Below are 14,576 nucleotides of genomic sequence, written 5' to 3'. Positions count from 1 at the left end.
CGTACGTCGTACGTACGTACGTACGTTACGTTAGTTACGTTAGTAGTTAGTAGTGTTAGTTGTACGTCGTACGTAGTAGTTGTGTGTGTGTGTGTGTGTGTGTGTAGTGTGTGTGTGTGTGTGTGTGTGTGTGTTGTGTGTGTGTGTGTGTGTGTGTGTGTGTGTGTGTGTGTGTGTGTGTGTGTGTGTGTGTGTGTGTGTGTGTGTGTGTGTGTGTGTGTGTACTCACTGTCAATACTGTAATACGTAAATAACAAATTTTTAGTATTAGCAGTCAATATTGCACTCTTAATAATAATTTTAATGTCTACAAACAATGTTTAATAAAAATTTGTAATAAAATATGCGTTTATAAATTATAATCTAATTCTTATAGATAAATATATGTATAAAAAACATTAATATAAAGATTAAATACGATAGAGAACGTCAATACAATCAAAGTTAAATGTTTCGAATAATACAATATTTGACCATGTTGACGTTCTCTATCGTTTTGATGTATTCATACGATCATCTTTCTTAAGTCTTAATAATATTAATATAAAGAATTATAGAAAATTTATAAGACAAATTTAATATAAAGAAAAGCGCTTGTTATGTAATGATTAACTTAAAATTTTAAGTTTTAATATTTATTGTTACAATTAATTTTTATAAATAATTAATTTTTATAAATAATTTTTTATAAATAAATCTAATAATTTACTTTAATATTATAAAAAAGTAACAGATCGTTACTTTAACGCATTATTTTTTTGAAGTAGTGTTTTTAATTCTGATAAAATGTTGTAAATAAATTTTTTTGAACGTAAAATTAATTTAAGTTTCTAACTAACACAATAAAGCTTACATAAAAATTTTCAATCGTACGTAGAGATTATATGTACATTACCTTTCAATTTTGGAAGATAAAGGAGCCAACGCAGGGTGACAATGCAATAATATATTACTTTAATTTATATATACAGGGTGTTTGGAAAATACAAATTATATATAAATCCCAATCTAAATTATGTGTTGGTCATTAAATATGACAAAACATAGGATGAAAAATCAAGTAGTCAAATAGTACATCAAAGAGATAAAAACCGAAAGTATATTAAAGTATATAAGTAAGGAAATTAAAAGAAGTTATTTTTTAATAATATCTGTGAGTCGAAATCGCATGCCAATGGATAAATCACAAAGTATCGCACATTAAAAACCACTGACAAGATCTCAAAAAGACATGTATCCTCAGTGTGATAAATAGAGAGAAAACACGAGTACAATGTAATATAAGTAAGAAAGTGGTAAGTAGAAAAGAGGGGATTGGTTAAAGAGGGGGAAACTGATAAAGAAAGGAAAAGTATATGTCTGGAAGTCTCTCAGTATTACTTTGCTTATTAAGTCCATTTTTTATCTTTTTATAAAAATCATTTAGAAATTAATTTTCTATCCATGTCCACAATGCGTGACAGACATTTGTATTAATATAAATATTTTGTAGACGAATTAATGATAATATTATAGTAAGTAACAGTTGATATTGGTTTTAATTTGTAATACTAAAAATGATCAAATATATGGTCGAAACGTTTATCGATATGTAAATTAAAGTAATATATTATTGCATTGACATTCCGCGTTTGGCTTTTATGCTCCTTTATCTTTCAAAATTGACTTAGTCAAAAGCCATTATTTTAAAAGCCGTTATTAAAAAATTATACCTTTCTTTAATAACATTCACACCAATATAGTTTTAACAAAATCAAAGAATCGATGTATAATTTGAATATTTAAAGGATCATATCATCATACAGAGAGACGTAACTTTATTAACTTTTTACGTCGGTTATTATCAATCCGATGCTATGCAGCAAGTCAATAATAATTGTTATAATATAATTGTTAATTTCGACGTCTGAAAATAACTGTAGGATGTTACCTGCCTATCGTGGAAAAAAATACGATTATAGTAGATTATTAAGTTCTCAAACCAGGTGACAAGATTAGGTGTGGAAGAAAACCGAATGGAATACTACAGAGTTTGAAAAAATTCCATGATTAGCGCACGCTCTAATAGACGTGTTAATTGTTATGTACTATAGAAAAGTAGATTATGAAACACCGAATAAAATTGCTTGCTCCTTTGATACGAACGAAAATGCCAAAAATACTAATAAAAAAATTAGCTTTTTTTATTACGTTATAAATAGTTATCTCAATTATAATGTGTTTAAACATACGTTCGTAAGTATTAAATAGTAATCAAACTTGATAAGTTTGCTGTTACATTCGACGAACCAAGTTCATAAATACAATAAAAAATCGTTAAACTAATGACGACCGAAGAAAAGACAATTAAAATAATGTATAAATATGACGTATTATTGATTGATGATAATCGTTATTAATCAATGAGATTGATATTGAATTCTGATATAATTAACAGATTGTCGTGACAGCGTGAAGTGCATTCAAAAGATTCGTTTTTCGACATTTTCGTCACTTATTCACTATTTTACAATATTTCATATTACATTTTAATATTTGAAAATTGATGACAATTTTTCTACATATATTTGTCTAATTTGCAAATAAATTCCTTACAATTTGTTTTAATTTTATTACGCGTACAAGTATACTCGAAATAACACTCGAAGTTGTATACTTCTTTATAATATAATTCTCCATAAATGTATTAATCATATATATATGATAAATATAATAATATATAAATACAATGTTGTACATATAATACAATACATAAAATTTAATAATAAAATTTTCATCTAATGAAATATATTATTTAATAAAATTCCTCTATGTTGTAATGTGTTCATTAAATGACAAGAAATATTTTATAAACTACGAGTGATTTTAATCTTGTAATATCTATTAACGAGTCAACAAAGCTTATTCTTATACTTATCAACTCTGGATTTATATATATATATATATATAAAATCTTAAATCTTCGCACGCAGAGGTACAAAGATTTTACAAAAAGGTATGTAGTTTCGTACATCTCAGCTATCACTTTAAATCATCATAATCTCGTTATCACCGTCGTTTATTAAGTTTTCAAGATAGTTTAAATTTTGATAATTTATTTTTGTAATCATATAATATTACATAATATGTAAAAAAAACAGTTTTCTGTGTTTTACCTACTTTCGTGGTAATTGTATTTTTTCTATTTTATTAAAATTTCTAATAATTGCAGTTAAAAGTGAATAATAAAAAAATTAGAAGATTAGAAAAATTCAAGCAAATAGCAAGTTTCAATTTTCGTTCTTCAGAAATGTACAAGAAGTAATTAGCTTTATTTATAATGTAAATAATACTAGCAAAAAATATTTCACTCATAGATGCTGTTAAAATTGTGTTGTTTTACATAACATTAAACTCAAACGTGGAATTTCCTCATCGAGTTCCTCATCGTGTTTTCGACCGAACGCGCATGAAAATTGCCTCGTTATCAAGATCGCGTTTTTGATACTTAAAACAATGCAACAGCGTTTAATAAAATTGACTCAATCTTCGCAATGTCTTTACATAATTCTGAATTCCGACGTGAATATTGGCTACATTTATGCGCGGTTTTAGTCGATTCTGCTTCGAAAACACTCAGTTTCCTCAAAATGATCGCAATTACGATATTACTGTGCCTCGGAATGATAAGATCATTCCTGTATCATTTCGTGATTGGAAGTGTGAGAGTAATTATGATCGAAGGCCTCCAAGGATTTATTTGCAATTCAAAATATGCACAATTTATATTTTCCTCATAAAAACGGAGGAAGATAACAAGAAAACAGAAACAAGTAGAAAAGTATGGCAAATAATAGGAAACTATGACAAACGTTCACAATAGTTATATAATCATTTTCCAGGCATGGAATGCGTTAAAAGGAAAAAGAAAGGGATAGAAAATATAAATATCAAAGAGCGGAGCGCTTGAGGAAGAGCTCTACGGCAGAAAACACGTTTTAACCGCCGGTGACTTTTGCGATTTTTCACGTTTCATGGCGATTTCGCTCTTGACATTACGTTCGGTATGCATTTCCGCCGGAAAGCAGAGGAGTCAAAGCCGCGTGCTGATCCGTGCGGCTGATCACAGCACGTGGCTTTAGATGTCCGCAATGCGCATAATAATCGCGTAGAAAGAGGCTCGCGTTACGTGCATTGATAGGCCGCGTATATGTCCATTATACAAGTCAATATGGCCGATCGAGATTAAAAACCAGTATCTCAGGCAGAATTTCAAGTTATCTTGGAGGCGATTCAATCAGCGATTGAATCACGTGTCGATCCTCTTATTTCTTCGACATTATGTATCTGGAAGTAAAAGCGCGACGCTTTTACTTCTTGAACGCTTGAACTTCTGTTTCTTTGGTCGTATTCCAACATACACTGCCAGTACTGAAAATCTAATGCCCGGTAATCGAATAATAAGGATTTCGCACGAATTCGAATTTTGACTAAAGCAATATTTTTCGCAATAAAAATTATTCGCAGATTTAAGATTCTTATTAACATCCGATTTTACTAATATTCTATTTATTAATACTCCTATAAATATACGTATTAGCCTCAAAAATTATTAAATTGTTTGATAATTTAACAAGTGGCATTATTACGTTGATTTTGCTCATGATTGCGTTCCAAGATCAGAAAAAGATTTCGCCACGCGGTTTCAATCTATCAGAGTAAATTCATATAGAAATATTTAAGCACTAATGTTCGTATTCATAGTTACATCTTGTATTTAAGACTTCCTTAAATTTATCTTTAGATGCTCAATAGCCAATAAAATAATTCGTAGAGCGCATTTCAAGATAAATTTAAGGAAGCTTAAATATAAGGCCTGATTATGAATACGAGCATAAGATCTGCTTTGACCAAATATAGGATTCCTCTTATTTAATTAGATTTATAATATATATTCATGTTACGTGTACTATAGATTTTCAGTATTGATAGTGTATACCTACATTTTTTGTGGATTTTCAACCTTTGAGATCGGGGTATCGTTTTAAGGTAAGTAATTATTCAAAAATAGTTCATGAATTGTATTGACGAACAGTTTACAAACTGAAACGAGATGAAAATGATAAAAATGAGCAAAAAATTTATTAGGTAATGATCAATAAAATTATAAATATTCTAATACATTCATTTACTCTTGATTTTCATTTCGTTTCAAATCGATCCCTTAGATCGAATAATGGATTTACTAGAAAAAGCAGTTTTGCAATTACTATTACGAGATTGTTTAATATGATTGGTTATATATATTTAGATCCAGCAAGAAAGAGCAAGAATCAATCGTATTAAAGAATCTTACAACAGTTGCAAAGCTGCTTTTTCTGCTGAATATAGCCATTACTCAATTTGAGAGTCGATTATTAATATCTTGAAACAAAACGAAAATTAAATAAATAAATAAATAAATGTACTAATTAATTATTAACCAAGAGAATTATAAATATTTTGTTTTAAATTCGTTTACTTAATATATATATATATATATATATATATATATATTATTATAATTTATTCATACATTTATTCATTTAGGTAATTTTCACCTTGTTTCGAGATACACATCAACTCTGTAAGCACTTTCGGTTTGTTCGCGAATATTTCTCGAAAATGTTCTACAAAAATTGAACATGTCCACATCCAGTGTTCATTTGGGATTAGTTGCTTTTCTTTTTATTTTATCGCCTTTTAATTTATTTTCTAAAACAAACTTGAAATAAACTATTCACAAACAGCAAGTAAACAAATTATTAGGTTGTTCGGAAAAAAGTTCATGCCGATGTTGAAGGAAAATTGAAACGCAGAAGATTTAAAGTTTAGTATACATTTATTAAATTATATAGGTTAGTCGGCACGAACTTTCCGGACAACCCAATAAAATAACTGATCGCGGATTATTTATTAATCAATTATTTTATCAATTATTCATGAACTTTTCATCAATTTCAGTAAAGTTATTACACCTTTATGATATTCGAGAGAATACAATGCGTTTTTTTGAAGAGAGAGAAATTCATGTTTGTTTGCGGCAAACACGCGCGAGCGATTCTTATCAATGCAACAAAAGTAATCCGTGTGCGATTGTTATCGAGGAGATGCAACTTCCAAAAAATCGATGCGCCAAGCTGATATGGATGGATGATAATAGGCTGAATAATCATTAATGTCAGATAATATTATTGTTAAAAAAGATGCATATTAATTCGTGGTACATTGTCGCGGACGTAAAGGTAAACAATTAAAACATGTAGGTAAAATAGATAAGTACCGAGAGAGTGGTTCATAAGGAGAATCTAAGAGCAGAATCTACAAACATTGCTCAAGTTCCAGATGGTTTTAAACCAGTGCTGAAAATGCCGTAAATCAATCAGAGAGCGTATTAGCATCTTAAGACATTACTTGAAACTGAGGTCTTGAAATAGAACGGATATAAATACCGACCTAAGTTCAAATCCCAGCAGTGCCAAAAGTACCTTGATGTTATATATGTCACAGTCAAAGTGTTAATTCAGTAAAGGCCCGATCTAAGATATAGAATGCATGTCGTAGGACTATAAACTATTTTAATTTTAATTATAATAGTTTGCAGGACACGCAAAATGGACGCAGGAATTTGGATGAGCTTCAACTTTAATGTCCGGCATCCTACATATTGTGGCCTATTATAATATATTATGAAATATGTTTTCACTTGCGATCTGCGTACTATGCAAATTGAGCTTAAATGTATATATACACTTTCTATAATCAGCTGTAATTAACGTATACATTTACTAAAATTAATACTTTGATAATTCAGATATTTCGTCTTTATCTAGTGATAGAGAAGCGATTGAAAAAAAGTAACAGGGGAAATTATTATATTCGATAATCGATGAGGAAAATAATCGATGGGCGCAGCGTTTCCTGCTTCGGTCGATGAAAGGCATAAGACTATTGTATATAGATACGTACAATTTAAATTTGTGTACCCGGGAAAAAAATGTTAATTATATTAATGAACATATTTTATATATAATTATATATAATTGTATATAAAATATGTCCATTTTTTTATAAATATATATTAAATATATATTATGTAAATATAATATATATATTTATATAATTATATATAAAACATTTTTCGGATACATTTTTCAGGTAACATTAAAATTATTACATTTTTCTTATTTCAATATACATTTATTTAGATATTATTTTAGATTAGACGTTATATTAATATTATTTTTATTTCAATATTGTATTTGTAAATATGTATTTGTAAATATTATTCTAATTTTCAACAGATGCAACAATAATCTTTTTATATATATATATATATATATATAAAGTTAAAATTTATTTCGTTATTTTTTATGCAAAACTGCCACCTAAATTTCTAAAGCAAGTTTTTTAAGTTAATTTAATTTAGTCCAATATTAAGCGTTTCCGTAATTAAACCTTCCCTAAAATATGCATTACGAAGAAATCAACTTCGCAAGGTCGTTGAAAAATTTACACAAGCCGACGTTACGAGGGAAAGGCGCAAAACCTTTAGAGCACTTGGTGCAACAATTTGGATACTTTCGAATAATCGTACGCGCTTGATCGAACAGGTATTGTACTCGGTCGCCTTCGACAGCGCGAGGAGAAAAAGCGAGGGAGAAAAAAAGGTGGGCTTGGAAAGAGTTGGAACAAGAGAAGGACACCTCGCGAAAGCGTGATATCAAGTCAGTGAAGCCGGCACGGTTTGTTTATTTATTCGGTATTTCCTCGTTGTGCAACAATTCTAATCGCTAATTATTGCGATAATTGTCGTGAACGAGCGGGAAAAAAACAGCAGTAACGACATCGACGTCATCATTTCGCATGTCAATGCGATGAACGAATGATCGTCCTTCGTGCGAAAGTTTCGTTTGTGTAATATGAATAGAAACTTTCCATCCTCGTGATTGGTTCATGATCGAATCATCGCGCGATCGCCAAATCGTTACAAATATATCAAGTGTGCAATAGTTGAGAGCTTATTATTATCCCTGTCCTACATAATCATTGCTATAAAAAGGAATATCACGAAGCATGCTCTGCAACGAGAGGTATTAGATTTGTTCGCACTGCTTGTACTTTTTGCGCTCAGTATCTTCGCTTTCTCTCTCTTCAATGTCCGAATATATATTTATCTTTTTTTAAATATAAAAATTTTGGGAAATTTCGAATCGCGAATCATTTACAACAATAATTGTCTTTTCTTTATATAAGGATAAAATTATTTTACTTTTTGTGCTTTAATGTGTAAAACTGCTAATTAAATTTCTAAAACAAATTTTTTTCTAAATTAATTTAGAAAATTTCAGTCCAATATTAAACCTTTCTTTATTCTTAATCTTTTTTCTTAAATCTTTCTATAATTAAATCTTCCTCAAAATATGCGCGAAAAAGGAATCAATTTCGCAATTGCTGCTCTAGTCCGTTGAATTTGTGTATAAACTCTCGCGCGTTATTTCTAAATGTAATTTGTAAAAATATCCCATTAAAATAATTCATTTTCAAGTGATACTCTATTTATTTAGCATTATTAACATTATCATCTTTTGTATTATGCATGCCTATAGATAAACCTGCATGTAGTAGAAAAATATATACATGCACTGTCATCACAAACTATAAAATGATAGAAGTCATTTCGATTCTTTTTTTTACAAAAAAAAAAAGAATTGAACGTGACAAATTATAAGAAACTTGATCTATTTTGTACACAAATTTATCCTTTTTCATGTAAATATACTGTCATACGAGTGTGTAGAATTTTAAGTTGTTTTTTTACATACAAATATAAATATTGTTCTTATGTAAAAATGCACTCATTAAAATTATCTTAATTATCTAAAGAAACGTCATTCAACTGACTCAAACTATATAATTTTGTAACTAGTTATTCTTATGATATAAATGCTAAAAAAAAATTGCGTAATCTTTAAAGATAAATAGACCAGCAATAGAGTCTTATTTTAAAAACTTATATTTTTTTATCGATATTATACGTTTTTCCGAATATTTTTCTAAATCATATTTTTCGAGGGGAAAAATATAACTATATATAAATAAAATATATATTATTTAAAATTAACATTTTTAGCGTTACTTACTCGATTATGTCAAGGTTTCACTTTACTTTTGAAAAAAGAGAAAGAAACATATTTATTATTTTCGGATGACATTTTTGTAACATAAATCATGTTTTTAAAAATTAGTTGTTACCTAAAATTTAGATTTTTAGTTCCGTTTATGTCAGGGTTTCGCTCCGCTGTTTTTACTATCGAGAACAAAGAGAGAAACGTGTTTACAGTTTTATATTAAGATTAAGATGTTCTATTTGCACAAAATGAATTTCAAAGATAACGACTAATATGACAACAAAAAGGGAAAGAAATATAAAAATCTATTTCGAATCATTGAAGGAATACATATCCTCTCTCGAGAAAGAAACCGAAGAAAATATTCTATGCCTGACCTCATAATCGTTCTATGTTATGTATGAAAAATCGTTACAGGAATATCAACAGATGACAATTTAAATTTCTTTTTGATCGTTGTAAACACAACACACATACACGCGGCAGACATCTGTCCTGCGCTTATATAAAATCCATATTCCTAATGCATTCCAATGTTTCACATTTGTATCATCCACTCACCGTGCTCGATGTAAATCCCAAATTGTCGTGCGACATCCTGAGGGATGTATTGCTTAGTTGTTCAATATCAAATATCACCGATAGATTCTTGCATGCGATAAGTGCGCAACGGCAAGAGTAACAACTATCGAGTGATGAGAAAATAGCGAAATAGCGAAGGGTTGGTCAGATGAGCGATAGAAGAAGACAGGAGAGGCGCGACGGGGGTTGAGAGTGTCGAGACGATTTAAAGATCTCTGAAGGTCCGTTGCATTGTGCGTAGCGACAGGTACGGCCGCTGCAAGTCGACTGGTTTGACTTAGCGCGAAGTATTATTTATATAGCGTCACTCGTGTAGCGTGTGTGCGACTCGGGCTCGCGGTACCGTTTCCTATCCGTATCATTTCGGCGCATCGATGTGTTGAGACTGTTGAGGGGCGAGGGAAATTCTCGGCGCGTGGTGTGTTCGTCGCTCATTCAACCGGTCCGATTGACGGCGACGGCGAGCACGTGCTCATACTTTGGAGGTAGTGTCAACCCGCGTGTCGCTCGTTGATCAACACCTAAGGATTTTGCAACACGGTGCTGTCGAATGTGCATTGTTCGAAGGCGAGCGTTCAAGTCACCGAGCGACGATGCTATCGAATGGCGCGGGTGTATCTACTTGTGTTCGCGTTTCTGTGTGCGTCAGAGGGTAAACACTTACTTGTACCGAGCAAGTGTATTTTTTTTAATGTATACACAAGTAGGATAAGGATAAGTACGCGTGATATTTTCGCGCACTTGTTTAATAAATTTTAATTGGGAGGCATTAACGTATTTTTTTTTTAGTCTTCCACTTGAAAAAACAGAAAAAATTTAAGCAGTTTTAACTAGATTACGATATTTATCAAGTTATTACAAGGATATTATTCCGTAATGATTAGTCTCACTTGTTTTATGTTTGCACAAAAAAAATTTTGAAGGATTTCCTTGAAGCAATTGAACGTAAAAATACAGAAATATTTTAATGGTACATTAGATATATTTAATGTCAAATGTAAAATATAGTATTTAAATCTAGATCAGGCCTGTCCAATTTGAACTCCGGAGCAAAACGCAAAACCATCGACGCAAAAAAATTCAATGTGGGTAAGATTTCAGAAACTGTAAAGTTGATACGCATCTAAATGACGCTTATCAACACTTTATAGTTCTAAAATCTTACTAACATTGAATTTTTTTTACATCGATGGCTTTACGTTTTGACTTCGGAGATCAAATTGGACAGGCTTGATCTAGATTAAAGATTGATTATTTTGTAATTATTGATTAGCTATTATATATATATATATATATATATATATATATATATATATTAGCGATTATATATTCATTTTTTAACCACTTCATTATCGATGAATGATGCTTGAAATTTCAAAGATTTAATAAGTATTTTCATCGCAATGATAAAAATTAATTTATCTTATTTCAAGATTCCTTTGGTAGATTTAATGTCATATTCGAACTTTTATCGAAGTATTTGATAAATATCGCGCATGATTAGCTAATCTTCATTTTGCCGGAAGATTATATCTGTATTCACATTAATTTTTTTATCAATAATTGTTTTATTTCTGAGAATATGTAATTTAAATTATATACGCTAAATACGCGCGTTTAAGAGCGATAAGATCGAGGTGTCAATACGGATCTACATCAAAATTTGGTATAGAAATTATATTTTATTTTGCTAAACAACTTATTTTATAGCACATATATTCTATTCTGTGAATAAATAATTGATTTGATGTTTCCTGTTTCACATCTGGTATATATTTAAATATTATTCGAGTTAGGTAACAATCATCAATCTATTCGTTGATATAGCTTTGCTTTATGACAGAAGATGAATGTCTGCATTCATTCTCATATTTTGAATTCTCGTATTTTCTTCAAAAAGATACACTTTCCATTGTACATTTTCAATTTAAAAGGAAAATGGAAAGGGACGTGAAATATATTTTATGAAAAAATAAAAATGTATTAAATACAAAATTTGCATTAAATCGCACGTGTGTGATTAATTAATCTTCGTATTATAATCTCAAGATAAAGATATTTTACAACTATTACTCGTTCGCGAAGAGTAATATTCAATAAAAATTAGATAGAATCTAATTTTTATCGAAGCTGACATCATTTAACGATGATGAAAGATACATATTGACTAAAGTTTTCATTTACATGCTTCACACGCAATAGTTTCTTTATTTAAAATTTATTGCAATTTTCTCTCGCGAATTACGAGATGTGTCAGTTTAATCTGCTAAGTGTTCTCGGAACACAGTTCTCTCTTTCCTTTGTTTTTAAATAAAAGAAAAATTGTGGAAACGATAGAGTTTCAAATTGAATCACCGATAAATCATAATGTGTTATTCTGACAACTTGGCATTCCGAATCAAGATATCAAATCTTGAAAAACGTGCATGCTCGTTTGACTAAAACGTGATCGGAATGAAATAATAGCCATTTAACTTATTTTTTTTTGCTCGCGCAAGCATACTTGAAAAAAGAGAACGGTATTCTTTCTGTAAATATTTATGTATATTTTATTCGATAAGCTGAGATGAAGAATTTATTCGTTGAAATGATAATCTCTAGTGAAAGCCGATATTTCAATATCTCGAAGTCTTATTTCGCGTTGCACCGCACTGCAGTGACAGAAATAAATGGCGAATAATTCTTAGTATCAAGCAGATAAAAATAAAACGTGCGGGAAAGTACATTCAGGAAGCTGCAGTCTTTCCATGTCTTTCCTGAAGCGTAGACACGTCGTGCATAAGTTATGCGTTATATCGAAATTTTCTTCGTTTCTGGAATGAACGGATGAATCAATTAATGTTAAAGCGCAGACACTGAAATCAAATAATTTATATTTTCCGATTTAAATTAAGCAGCAGGAAAACAATTAATGCTTTCAAAATCGAGCGTCTGCACCTGAAAACGAGTCGTTTTGAGAACATGACGCTGCACGACCATGAATTTCGCGTGGGAGTAGCATGAGGTTAATGAATTTGATTGAATCACGGCCGTCTTTAGTCCTCGCGGTTCACCTTCCAGACTGAGCATTGTCCAAAGATGCGAATAATAGTCGCGTTAATCGAGAATCGCGTGTCACTCATCGAAACACCGTGCATTGTGAAACGCGCTTATCTTCACTCAACCTGGATTAGACATCGCGGAATGAATACAGCAATTCGCGGCGTATATTGTTGATGAAAAAATTTATATTAAAATGTTTTGTATTCATGATACAGAAATCTCCTAAATCATTTGTTACGCGAACACGCAAGTTATATATTTTCAGGAGAGAATAAAGAGGTTTGTGTGATCAAATTAAGTTCGAAATTTGCGAATTTATTTTAGGGAAAAGAATAAAGGGATTTACCTATTTATATTTGAGATGTAGAAAATTAATTTGTAATTTGAAATTTATTAAAAATATAATTCTCTGTATATATATACTATTATAGATCGAAAAATTTCGAGTTTTGTCATAATTATCTCATTTGTAATGAAGCAATCTGTTAGTTTTTCTCAGAATGTTCTATAGATTGAATTTAAAATAGACGTAGAAAAATTATTACAAAATGGTAGCAACATCAAATATCGTCAAATTTCTATGCGAAAATTAGAGCTCTATGTTTATGTAAAACCATTTTATAATGATATTTTTCTAATAATCTATTTTAAGTTCTGTAGAGCAAAATGTCTTGAAGAAAAGATCAGAAAATAGATTACTAGTGGATTACTTGTTTAAAAATCAATCTCATGGTAAAACTTGAAATTTTCGGGCCTGTCTTCAATGACAAAAAACTTCTATAATTTTTGTATTGCAAATTATTTTCTATATCTAAAATCAAAGTAAACTCAAAGTAAACTATCATCTAAATACAGAACTATATCCATTTATTCCTTTCTCTGAAATAAATTGGCAAATTTTGTCTCCAATTTAATTTATTAAATATAAATCTCTATTCCCTTTTCTTCTACTAAGAGAGCTCAATATGTCTTTGCTTGTAAAATTCGAATTTGGATGAGCGATATCTCTTCTGCATTAACATCTGAGTAATAAATTGTTGCAAACGAGAGTTGCACAATCCGGTCATAATTTTATTATATAATCATTCACACTTGGGAGCGCAAGGAGTAATTAAAGCTCAAAGAAGAAAGACGCGATTAATAAAATAATACCGGCATTAATCTCACGGCGTGTAATTTATAATAGAATATGTCATGGTCAACATGCATGTACATCTCTTACGTGAATGATGTACTTAAAAAGAAGATATGTAGTTATTTTTCTGCAATGGTAATATGTGTAAGATATAAAGTTAAAAATTAAGGATATTTATTTGCATCTATTATAATGCATCGTAGGCTACGTATTTATGAAGGGAAATTATTAACATATAATTATAGTTGTTGTGTGTGCGTGTGTGTGCGCGCGCGCGTGTATGTGTGTAATCGAATATTCAAAGGTCAATGTGCGATGACAAAAATCAACTTTAGGAATAAAAGGATTGTTTAGATATTGAAAGTTCTAACGATTTTTGGCACACGTTTAATAGTTTAGATGTTAGAATGAATTAACATAAAAAATCTAGAATTTATGTTTAAATATAAAAATTTTTATATATCTCAAAACAAGACAGAAGATATTAATATTAAGAGAAAAAAAAATAGATATAAAACTTGATGCAATCGAAGTTCACTGCAAAATAACATAAGAGCATATTTTTCGCAATTACGCATACATGGATCATGTGCCTGAATATATGTATATATGTATGTATGTATATACACATATATATATATATATATATATATATATATATATATATA

At 29.9% G+C, this 14,576-nt stretch overlaps 1 protein-coding gene across 1 annotated transcript in view; it reads right to left on the bottom strand.

The window, feature by feature from the left end:
• LOC105623085 (proton-coupled amino acid transporter 1-like) overlaps nt 1-9,746 on the bottom strand; it is a 25,036-nt gene extending 15,290 nt beyond the window's left edge. Inside the window, exon 1 of the mRNA XM_012204486.1 lies at nt 9,711-9,746. Coding sequence (XP_012059876.1) covers nt 9,711-9,746 — 36 coding nt within the window. The remainder of the gene's footprint in view (nt 1-9,710) is intronic.
• Nucleotides 9,747-14,576: the final 4,830 nt, after the last annotated feature.

The sequence above is a fragment of the Atta cephalotes genome (genome assembly GCF_000143395.1).
Source record: "Atta cephalotes unplaced genomic scaffold scaffold00052, whole genome shotgun sequence".
Classification (NCBI taxonomy): Eukaryota; Metazoa; Arthropoda; class Insecta; order Hymenoptera; family Formicidae; genus Atta; species Atta cephalotes.
Note: the sequence above shows the minus strand (reverse complement) of the source record. Positions and strands in the feature narration are given on the sequence as shown.